At 38.1% G+C, this 12,930-nt stretch overlaps 1 protein-coding gene across 3 annotated transcripts in view; it reads right to left on the reverse strand.

Annotated features, from left to right (window-relative positions):
- NEK11 (NIMA related kinase 11) overlaps positions 1-12,930 on the reverse strand; it is a 250,945-nt gene that overhangs the window by 90,815 nt on the left and 147,200 nt on the right. For all 3 annotated transcript variants that reach the window (XM_076005375.1, XM_076005377.1, XM_012766914.3), the window contains one exon: positions 4,476-4,636. In XM_076005375.1, the coding sequence (XP_075861490.1) occupies positions 4,476-4,636 (161 nt within the window). The remainder of the gene's footprint in view (positions 1-4,475; positions 4,637-12,930) is intronic.

Below are 12,930 nucleotides of genomic sequence, written 5' to 3' on the forward strand. Positions count from 1 at the left end.
TGCTGCCCTTGTATTTATCATCTGCCTTAAGATATAAGGGGAGGGGACTCTTTTCATACTAATTATAGAATCTCATTTTAACATTAAGGAGTTTTGGCAGTATCATAAAAAATCCACAAGATGGCTAGGCAACTTCATAATAATAATAGCTAATATCTCATTATTAAGTACTTTATTAAGTTCTGGAAACCATTCTAAGTACTTTATATTGATTACTTCATTTAATACTAAAAACCACTCTATGAAGTAGAAACCATTATTCTCCCATTTTACAGATTAGAAAACAGAAGTAATTTTCAACAAAATCTTAGCTAACCGAATCCAGACACTTATCAAAAAAATAATCCACCACGACCAAGTGGGCTTCATCCCAGGGATGCAGGGATGGTTCAACATACAAAAATCTATAAATGCAATTCACCACATAAACAGAAGCAAAAACAAAGACCACATGATTCTTTCAATAGATGCAGAAAAAGCTTTTGACAAAATTCAACACCCTTTCATGATACGAACACTTCAGAAAATAGGCATAGAAGGGACATACCTAAAAATGGTACAAGCCATATATGACAGACCCATAGCCAACATCATATTGAATGGGGAAAAATTGAAAGCCTTCCCACTTAGAACTGGAACCAGACAAGGCTGCCCACTATCTCCACTTTTGTTCAACATAGTGCTGGAAGTCTTGGCTACAGCAATCAGACAGGAAAATGGAATCAAAGGTATCCAAATAGGGGCAGAAGAGATCAAACTTTCACTGTTTGCTGATGATATGATATTGTATCTAGAAAACCCCAAGGATTCAACCAAGAAACTCCTGGAACTGATCAATGAATTTAGTAAAGTCTCAGGATACAAAATCAATACACAGAAATCAGAGGCATTCATATACGCCAACAACAATCTCATTGAGAACCAAATCAAAGACTCAATTCCCTTCACAATAGCAACAAAGAAATTAAAGTACCTAGGAATTTACTTAACCAAGGACGTAAAAGACCTCTACAGGGAGAACTATGAAACACTGAGGAAGGAAATAGCAGAGGATGTAAACAGAAGGAAATCCATACCATGCTCATGGATCGGCAGACTCAATATCATCAAAATGTCTATACTACCCAAACTGATCTACAGATTCAATGCAATACCTATTAAAATCCCATCAGCATTCTTCACAGATATAGAAAAAATAATTTTACGCTTCGTATGGAACCAAAGAAGACCCCGAATATCAAGAGCAATTCTGGGCAACAAAAACAAAATGGGAGGCATTAATATGCCAGATATCAAACTATACTACAAAGCTGTAGTAATTAAAACAATATGGTATTGGCACAAAAATAGGAATATTGACCAGTGGAACAGATGTGAGAATCCTGATATAAAACCATCCTCATAAAGCCATCCAATCTTTGACAAAGCAGACAAAAACATACGCTGGGGAAAAGAATCCCTCTTCAATAAATGGTGCTGGGAAAACTGGATAGCCACCTGTAGAAGGCTAAAACAGGACCCACACCTTTCACCTCTCACAAAAACCAACTCACGCTGGATAACAGACTTAAACCTAAGGTATGAAACTATTAGAACTCTAGAGGAAAAAGTTGGAAACACTCTCCTAGACATTGGCCTGGGCAAAGAGTTTATGAAGAAGTCCCCAAAGGCAATCACAGCAGCAACAAAAATAAATAAATGGGACATGATCAAACTACAAAGTTTCTGCACAGCCAAAGAAATAGTCATGAAAGTAAACAGACAACCTACAGAATGGGAGAAAATTTTTACATCCTATGCATCCGATAAGGGACTGATAACTAGAATATACTTAGAACTCACGAAAATTAGGAAGAAAAAATCAAATAACCCCATTAAAAAGTGGGCAAAGGACTTGAACAGAAATTTTTCTAAAGAAGACAGAAGAATGGCCAACAAACATATGAAGAAATGCTCAACATCTCTAATCATCAGGGAAATGCAAATCAAAACCACAATGAGATATCACTTAACCCCAGTGAGAATGGGCTTTATCAAAAAATCTCCAAACAATAAATGCTGGCGTGGTTGCGGAGAGAGAGGAACACTCCTACACTGCTGGTGGGACTGCAAACTAGTTCAACCTCTGTGGAAAGCAATATGGAGATACCTTAAAGCGATACAAGTGAATCTACCATTTGATCCAGCAATCCCATTGCTGGGCATCTACCCAAATGATCCAGTGACACTCTACAAAAAAGACACCTGCACTCGAATGTTTATAGCAGCACAATTCATAATTGCAAGGCTGTGGAAACAGCCCAAGTGCCCATCAATCCAAGAATGGATTAATAAAATGTGGTATATGTATACTATGGAGTACTATTCAGCTCTAAGAAACAATGGTGATATAGCACATCTTATATTTTTCTGGTTAGAGTTGGAACCCATACTACTAAGTGAAGTATCCCAAGAATGGAAAAACAGCACCAGATATATTCTCCAGCAAACTGGTATTAACTGAGTAGCACCTAAGTGTACACATAGGTACTACAGTAATAGGGTATTGGGCAGGTGGGAGGGGGGAGGGGGGCGGGTATATACATACATAATGAGTGAGATGTGCACCATCTAGGGGATGGTCATGATGGAGACTCAGACTTTTGTGGGGAAGGGGGGAAATGGGCATTTATTGAAACCTTAAAATCTGTACCCCCATAATATGCCGAAATTAAAAAAAAAAAGAAAGAAAGAAAGAAAAAAAGAAAACAGAAGTGCAGCAAAGTTTAGTAATTTGCAAAAGGTCATGCAACCTGCGAGTGATGAAGGATAGACCAGATACCGGCAGTCTGATCTCCAACCTTATATTCTAACAATTATACCAAAGATAGGGCTCTTGGTACTGGTTAAGTTTTATTTCTTGACCTAGGGAGTGTTTGCCAGATAGCATTTTATTCATATGGTTCTCTGACTCAATTTTATTTTATTAAAAATATTTTTAAGTGATAATATGAGTAGCTAAAATTTTATCACTTGATGCTTAGAGTAAAAAATGAGCCCTTTGTATTTTGCACATCATGTTTTATAACAATAGGCACAGAATGAAGTCTCTGTAATCTTATAATAACATTTGTTTCAGTTGTTTATGACAGTAGCTCAAAAGGAAATGCAAATTATATTTTCAATATGTAGCAGGAGGTGCTGTTGTTTTCCAGATTCCATTGGAAAAAATGAATAAATGATTTAAGGAAAGTTTTGTTTGGGTGTTTTGAATCCCCACTTTAACTCTGCATTTTTCTCAACATTTGTTTGTTTCTCTCTTTATGTATTTGTCTCTTAAATTCTCTCTCTGCTCTTTTCTCTTTCCTTTTCTCTTTCTCAAATCACTTCTTCTGTTTGGTCCCATGCCAATACTATTCTAGTTCCCTTCTCCCTGCATCTCTCTCTTTCTCTTATACAGAAAGTAAGGACATTTTTACTGTTTTTATTTATTGAATATTATGATGTGCTGCTTAGCCTTTATTAAAAATGGTTGAATAAATTGTGTACAACCTTCCTTCCACCCCCAAAATCATCTTACTGGATTAAGTTTTCATTGACTCAGGTGCCCCTGATTGACTTTTATTTCAGTAGCTGAATGTTTCCAGTTAATAAAAAGCTTCTGTACTTCATGGAAGCTTAGAGTTAAAAGGTTACCAGGTATTACCTAAGAAGGAAATGAGGGATATGTGCATAAATTGCCTGAAGCCATCTGCTTTCTCCTTATAGACCTCTTGCTTTTTCTCTATGCTGCAGACACACAAAACAGAAAGCATATGCTGGGGATGTTTCTTAGCCTATGGCCTACATAGGACTTACTCTTGCTATAATTAAAGAGATCTACTACAAAGGCATATACTCAGAGACTTCAGTACTGTATGTAAGGATGAGTCCTCAGAGGCCGAATATAGCTAGAAAATCATCCCCTAAGCTCAGGATCTTTGGGTCTCATCCCCAGAACTAAGTCATTTTCTTATAAATTTGTATTTGCATTAAATGTGTAAATATGACTAAAAAATTTGATTACCAAACACAAAATTATATAAAAAATATCCCATTCTTTCATCCAAAGAGATACTTACATTGTTTATATAGTAGCTGTGTATGAATACTGTATATGTATACTATATATGTGTACTGTATACGTATACTGTTTATCTAGTAGCTGCTTCAGTGTGCAAACGATGTAGTATGTACCATCCTTCCATCCCCCTACAAATAAGTGCTATGTACTCCAGCCCTCCCCTCATCAACATGGTTCAGATCAGATTCTCAGAATTCCATGGGGCCCTACCTGCTTCTGGACCTGGGAAATCAAGACTTATCACATGGAGCCACTATAACAACCTAAGTTCCCCATCTTTCACTTCAGGTTATTAAGCTTTCTTGACTCTCTCTGGAAGAGTCCAATCAGTACCTTGGACAGTTACAGGACTCTGATAGGGACCAGCACGCACCTGTTGGTTTGTTCTGTAAGGAGGCTGGGGTCCCCCATCCTTGACCTCTCCCTCTGATGCTGAGAACACTATTTCTTCTTCCTCCTCCTCACTCTCTTCAGTACAGGAATCAAACACATCAGCATAATATTCTTCAGCCACAAGTGGGTCTTCTGGGATCTCTGAAATAAAAAATAAACAACAATCAGGTACTACCAGTCATTGAAATTATAATAAGGCTAGGATTCCTTGTGTTTTTACAGATATGTATATTTTGTTTGCACTGACAAAGCTTCCATGGAGTGTAGACTGAAGTGTAGCTTCCTGAAAGTATCTGGTTGAATGTAATAAACACTCAGCAAAATGAAACCAGTAGAAGAAAGGAGAAACACTTCCATTTGCAAACACCGTTTGAAGGTAGGAAAACAAAACCACAAAACATGAAGAAATGAAATGCTTTAAATTTTTGACATTTATGGGTAGGATTTTTATTAAAAATGAGGAGATTTAAGAGCAAAAGCAGGACAACGTACCCTGGCAGAAGGGCCATTACACAACATACATTAGCAGAAATTGGAGAGAAACTCTATCAGCATTTTTCCTATATATTTATTATTTTTTAAAATGTTAGTGGTAAGACAAGATGAATAGGATATATAGCAATGGTATTTTGGCAAGCTGGGGAAAACATTACAATTCTTTTCTAATAGGCTACAAAGGCTTTTGAGATAGAGGTCACTCACAACTACACTCAGTATTTATTTATTTTAAAGCAAAGAATACCCACTTAAGCTGATACCACTAAGCATTTACCCAAGTTACTTGATGCAACATTATTAGTAACTAAAATAAAGTTGGTTCTTATAACAATCTTCCAAAAGAACAGGCCAAGAATGGATCACAATAAAGCATAGAAATATAAACTCTAATTTTCTAATGGGGGCCTAGACATAAAGAAATATCCTTAAGTAGTGGGAGAAGAAAATTACATAAGACTACTCTGTCACAGCAAAACAGTGGGCATTTTAGGCTTTGTACCACACTCTGACTTAAAAATAAAATTAGTCTTCTAAATCATAACACACAGCACTGTTTTTCAATCTGTTGAAGCTGTTCTCTATCTAGTGGAAAAAATATGGAATTTGGGGTCAGAGAATCAAGGTTTAAATCAAGCTCCACCATGCTGTAGATGAGAATCTGGGCAAGGGACATAAACTTACTGAGCTCCAATTTCTGCAGGAAAATTTGACATCAGTGTAATCTAATAGGGTGGCTATGAAGATTCAGTAATATGATTCTTATGAAAGCATCTGAAAAAAGGGAAATTTCATACAAACAGTCACTCAATTTCCACATCTATAAAAACAGGCTTTTTATTAACTGACTCCAGAATCCTTTGGAAGTAAAAAACCTAATAGATTTAGAATTCCTCAGCAATAGAAGACTTTAAAACCTGTTTGTTGCCTATGGTTTCCCACTAAAACACAAGAAGCTGTGTAGTAGAATCAAAATTAGTTCAAAAGACAAAAATTACATATATTCAAAACTGTATCCTCTAATTCCTTAGGAAGCAACATATTGGGGATCTCATACTTTTAACAATTTCAACACAGCCTTTTTCCTCTTCAGATCACTGATTTTCAGTTGAGCACCAGATGACTTGTAGGTAGGAGCCATGCTTAATAAAATTCTTTATTCGACTCACACTCAGAATGACAAGAGGATCACAGCATGAGAAGCATATGAAAACTACAACCCACTGAGAACTCTGGTTTTGCTGTCAAGTAGAGGCATATGCTTCTGAGTGGAACGGTGGACAGAACCATGTGACTTCCACATGACCTCTTCCTTCTCTTCTTCTTCCTCCATCTCTCCTTTAATTTCATTGTCTCTTTCTTGGAGTTGCCCATTCTCTCTCTATCCCCATTCCTTTCTACTTCCTCTCCCTCTCCCTGAATCTGTCTCTTTGACAGTTATTTATTCACTTGCTCATTCATATTTTCTCCCTCTTCTTCTCCCTTTTTTTTCTTTATCTTCTTTCCTCTGCCACCCACTTTGCTTTCAGACTTGACTATGACACAGCAGGAAAACCATTTACGTTGTTGCCCAGTGTACAGAAATGCACTTCTATATATACGTACATAAATATCTTTATAGTTGAAACAAAAAATTCATGTATCAAGACCTATTTACCCAAACTACATGTGACACATTCTGGTATTTTCCTTTCTATTCACTGGTTTAGAATGACTGGTTTCTAACACTGGTTTAGAATGCTGGCTTTGGCATCAAAAAGACATATATTTAAATCAAGGCTCCAGCAACAGGTCTGTAACATCGGACATTATTTAAACTTTCTGCACTTGTTTTCTTATCTATAAAACAAGGATGATAATATCTGTCTCATAGAACTGTTATGAACATTAAATAGTATAATGGACACAAAGCAATGGCTTATGCACATGGTACATACCCAATAAATGCTGATTACTATTGGAAGTAGTAGGGAAAACACTCCGTTAGTTTTGCCTATAATACTCATCACCAGGAAGAAATACAAATACAGTCATGAGTCACTTAACGAGGATATATTCTGAGAAATGCTACATTAGGGACTTCGTATTTATGTGAATATCATAGAATGGTCTTACACAAACCAAAATGGTATAGTCTACTACATACCTCACACCCAGGCAACATGGTATAGGCTATTGTTCCTAGGCTGCAAACCTGTACAACATGTTACATACTGAATACTGCAGGCAATTGCAACACAATGGTGGGTACTTGTGTATCTAAATACATCTAAAAATAGAAAAGGTACAGTAAAAATATGCCATAAAAATGATACATCTGTACATGGCACTTACCACAAATGGAACTTGTAGGACTGGAAGTTGCTCAGGTGAGTCAGTGAGTGAGTGAATGGTGAGTGAATGTGAAGGCCTAGGATATTATTGTACACTACTACAGACTTTATAAACACTGTGCACTTAGCCTATACTAAATTAATAAAAAAATTTTTCTTCATTAATAAACTAACCTTAGCTTACTGTTACTTTTTTACTTTATAAACTTTTTAACTTTTTTTAGCTTTTTGACTTTTTTGGAATAACACTTAGCTTAAAACACAAACACACTGTACAGAGGTACAAAATTATTTTCTTTCTTTATAACCTTATTCTATACGCTTTTTTCTATTTAATTTTTTTTTCTTTTTAAACTTTTTCCTTAAAAACTAAGACAAAAACACACACATTAGCCTAGGCCTATAGGTTCAGAATCAATATCACTGTCTTCCACCTCCATACCTTGTCCCATGGGAAGGTCTTCATGGGTAATAACAGGCATGGAGTTGTTAAGCCCAATGATAACAATGCCTTCTTCTGGAATATTCCTGAAGGACCTGCCCAAGGCTATTTTATAGTTAACTTTTTTAAACTAGTAAGTTCAGGAGGATTATACTCTAAAATAACAATAAAAAGTATAGGACAATAAATACATAAACCAGTAACATAGTCATTTATTATCATTATCAAGTATTACCTACTCTGTGTAATTATATAGAATAGACTTTTATATGAGCAATGTTTAAGCAACATTGACTTGGTGCTGCTCACAAAAAGGATTCATTTTCAAAGGGAAAAGGCAAAAGAAACATAAGTCTGCCTAAATTGTGTTTGTCGAGCTGCATGTTTTTCAAACATAGACCCAATTTGAAGCCTTGTTAGGCTAAGGCTCATTTCTCCTGACACTAAGGAGAAAATGGTCTGTGATAAATAGCTTTAATTTCCTCACACCCTGAAGTCAGCCTCATAACAGATGCACTGGAGTGGCATTCCAGATCTCCTCTACGCTGGGCAGGCAGTGACAGCATGTGTTTAGGAAGGGATCCAATGACGGCTGCCCGAGATTGGACACAGATGTTTCAAGTCCATGCTGAAGAAAAAGACAAGCAATAATACTGCTCCAGGAAAAGGGTAGCCTTTGTCAGACACTTCAATTAAGACTCTAATAAATCCTTTCCTCTAAGACAGGGGTCCTCAAACTTTTTAAACAGGGGGCCAGTTCACTGTCCCTCAGACTGTTGGAGGGCTGGACTTTCATCTTTTTTAAAAAAAACTATGAACAAATTCCTATGCACACTGCACATATCTTATTTTGAAGTAAAAAAACAAACGGGCAAAAACACCCACATGTGGCCCACGGGCCATAGTTTGAGGACGCCTGCCTAAGACTTCAGTGAGCATGAGGATCAACTTTAGGGCTGTTAAAACACAGATCACTGGGCTACAGCCCCAGACTTGCTAATGCAGTACATCTGGTGTGGTACCTGAGAATTGACATTACTCACAAGTTCTCAGGTGATGCTGATACTGCAGGTCTAGGGACCACACTCTGAGAACCACTGCTCTAGGATGTGACTAGTTCAAATAAATGTACTATCACATACTGCATAGAAACACTATAATAAAATGTGTCAGATTCTATAGTATCTCTGCATATTCCAACCTGTGTATGTGAAAGACAAGACATGAATAAAAAAAGTAAAGTTCACCTTAGAAGAGCTCAAATTGTTGTGCTATTAGTTGTCTCGGTTACTTACAATGTCTATGGAGTTATAAGTAACAAGACTATTTCCAATTTATTGACAGAAAAGAACAAAGCTAAGGGTGAGCAGTCCAAAGTTTTAGTCTTATATTTGCACAGCACTTTACAGCAGTTTACAGTTCTAAAAGCACATTCATCTCCATTATTCCATTTGATCATTGCAACAACTCTTTGAGTTAGACCAGGATAACATTTTTTTTTTTTTTTTTTTTGAGACAGAGTCTCACTCTGTTACATGGGCTAGAGTGCCATGGCATCAGCCTAGCTCACAGCAACCTCAAACTCCTGGGCTCAAGCAATCCTCCTGCCTCAGCCTCCTGAGTAGCTGGGACTACAAGCATGCGCCACCATGCCCGGCTAATTTTTTCTATCTATAGTTTTAGTTGGCCAATTAATTTGTTTCTATTTTTAGTAGAGACGGGGTCACACTCTTGCTCAAGCTGGTTTTGAACTCCTGAACTTGAGTGATCCGCCCGCCTCGGCCTCCCAGAGTACTAGGATTACAGGCATGAGCCACCATGCCTGGCCCAGGATAACATTTTTATGCCCATTTTTCAGATGAGAAAGTGAGGTTTGGACAGGCTAATAACGAACCAAAGGTCACACAGTTGCATTTGAATCCTATCTTTCTTCCACTGTATTAGAGCTATTTTATGGATAGCTAGGAATTTCATCTTTGCTAGTAAAACCATGGCATAGATAAAAGTCATGATTGTCTTCTCTGTAACTCTGAAAGATATTGGACAAGTGATAGATTTTTGACCTATAGGATGGAAAAATTGAAGCTTAGTCATCTGGCAAATTGTCTCAAGGGAGCTGGGAATATCAGACCCAGTCAGATTCAGCTCAATTCTCACTACTTTCTATCTCAGATGTGTTCAAACTTGAGTGTGCATCAGAAGCACCTGGAAGGCTTGTCAAAACAGATTCCTGGCCCCACACCCAACATTTCTAATTCCGTAGGTCTGAGATGCGACATGAGACTCTGCATATCTAATGATGTTGCTGGTCTGGCAACACACTTTGAAAACTATTGGTCTGTCTTATAGGATCTTCAAGGAGGAAATGACATACAGATGCAATTGTTGAATGAGAAACTCCGTGTTACTTCATCTATCATTGCATTAGCTCTTCAAACTTCTAAAATGATCAGGACATAAATTAAAGAATTTTTTTAAAAAAGAGCCAGTTTTCATAAAACAGGAAATTTGCCTAAAGGCAAAACTAAGTTTCCTCTAAAGGAACTTAGTTATATAGAAGGAAGATCTCAGCCTGTGTGCCCACCACTATCCCAAATGATTCTAACCATTGATATGCCTTGTGCAAATGCATGTGACAAGCTTGCCAGAATGGTTCTCAAAGGTTGGTCCCCAGATTAGCAACAACTGCATCTCTGAAATCTTATTAGAAATAGAAATTCTCAGTCACCCCCATCCCCAAACTGCTGGATCAGAAACTGGGGTGGGGGTCCAGCAATTCGCATTTTCTTTTGTTTTTTAATTTTTTTCAAAATATTAAGGTACAAAAGTTTTTGTTAATGGGTACACTCTATAATGATAAAGCCAGTGTTTTCGGTGTGCCTGCCACCAGGATGGTGCAATTTGTATTTTCAAAAGCTCTCCAGGCCGGGCGAGGTGGCTCACGCCTGTAATCCTAGCTCTCTGGGAGGCTGAGGCGGGCGGATCCTTTGAGTTCAGGAGTTCGAAACCAACCTGAGCAAGAGCGAGACCCCGTCTCTACTATAAATAGAAAGAAATTAATTGGCCAACTAATATATATACAAAAAAAAAAATTAGCCGGGCATGGTGGTGCATGCCTGTAGTCCCAGCTACTCGGGAGGCTGAGGCAGAAGGATCGCTTGAGCCCAGGAGTTTGAGGTTGCTGTGAGCTAGGCTGACGCCACGGCACTCACTCTAGCCTGGGCAACAAAGTGAGACTCTGTCTCAAAAAAAAAAAAAAGCTCTCCAGGTGATCCTGATGCACCCCTCAGTTTGAGAACCACTGATTTAACACAATGATTGGCACTTAATGTCTACTCAAGTAAAAATTGCTTCTAATATCCCACGTAGAGAGTACACACCCAGAAGGCAAGAGCCATGTCCTTCCTGTTCATCATGGTATCTCCAAGGCATGGTTCAAAGCAAATACTCAAAACTTCTTGTTGATTAAATGAATGCATAAATCTCCAAGAGATAAGGACTTTCAAACTACCACATAATATCATATACAAAGAATTTCCTAACCTTTTGGGAGGGTGGACTGGGGAGAGGAAGAAGAGAGGAAGGAGATTCAGATTCTTCCCTAAAAGTCCCACTCCCTTTCCTCTTCCTGATGTACTTTGAACTTACATCTCAGATGTAATCATACTAAAAAAAAGTCTTCATACTAAAATTTCCAGCTACATCCCACAGGCCCACTAAGTTCGAGGACTCAGTCAAGATTATCCAAAGGAGAATGGCACATGCTGTTAAACTGAGGCTTTCCCCAAGTGCCCCAGACTCTGCTGCAGACAGATAACCCTGCCTCTCTCTGTATGCCTAACAATAGTGTCAGAAGGAATGTTTGCTGAGCTGGACAATCAAATAAATTGTGATTTGGGAAACCCAACAGACTCATGTACATCTTTCTGCCCCTTCTCCAAGGAATTACAATAATATCCAAAAGAAACTATTAAAAATGTTTCTCACTATATCTACTCTGTAGGGGAAAATCTCTTTGTAAAGAGAGGATGATATTTATTTTAGCTGTGATGGGTCAGACTGAGGGTAGGTGTGGGTGGGAGCCCTCAGCAGCAGGCAGCTGCCCAAAGACATCCTGCTTTATTTTTCCTTTCTTTTCTAGTTTTCTGAAGAGGGCAACGGCTTTATTACACCAAGCCAGAAAATCCTGAACAAAGGCTATTATAAGGCTATAATAAGAACAAATGGATTTATTGTTATATCTCAATGTGGTCCCTCCAAAGACCATGGTCTCCCATTACAAATTAGGAGTAGTAGTGCTCAGAATGATGATAGTTATTATGCTGACAAGGTAGCGCTCAAAGAATTTATTTTCCTAAAAATGACATTTGTGGGTGTGAAAAAGATTGCCCAGATTCAATGTTTAATAAAAACATTTAAAATAAAAATATTTCCTCATACGTAGGGGAAAGCTATGATTAATACACTATACCATACTCAAAACAATAGGGTAAATGACAATGCCTTGAGAAGGCACACAGACATGGACATTACCTATACAGAACTGCCTCAATTTACCCAAGAGCTCCATTTTGTATAAGATAGGTACAAATTAGAAAAAAAGACAGAAACTGAAACCCAAGTTAACTGGCGATGTCTGCTACTTCTGGGAGAGACTGCCTTCTACCAGGAGCAGTGATACAAGGTAGTGATTAAGAGGACAAGCTGTAGGGTCAGACTGGGATTCAAATCCTGCTTCTCACACTAGCTGTCTGAACTTGGGCAAGCTACTTCACTTCTCTGGGTCACAGTTTTCTCATTTGTAAGTGGGTGTAGTGGATACTACTGATGGCACACCCGGGCCCCCTTACCAGACACAATCCAAAATATTATTGGCACACTCATCCTCTAGCTACTGTGAGTGTGGGCTGCTATGTTAGTCAGCTAGGGCTTCCATAAGAAAATCCCACAGATTGGGTGGTTTAAACAGCAGAAATTTATTTCTCATAGTTTTGGAGGCTGGGAAATCCAAAATCAAGGTGCCTGCAAGGTTGGATTCCTCTGAGGCCCCTGTTCTTGACTTCCCTCATAAGGTGGTCCCTCTGTGTATGCATGTCATGCATGCATGGTGTCTCTCTGTATGTCCTAATCTCCTCTTCTTAGAAAGACAACAGTTAGATGCCTCC

Source organism: Microcebus murinus, chromosome 1 (genome assembly GCF_040939455.1).
Source record: "Microcebus murinus isolate Inina chromosome 1, M.murinus_Inina_mat1.0, whole genome shotgun sequence".
Classification (NCBI taxonomy): Eukaryota; Metazoa; Chordata; class Mammalia; order Primates; family Cheirogaleidae; genus Microcebus; species Microcebus murinus.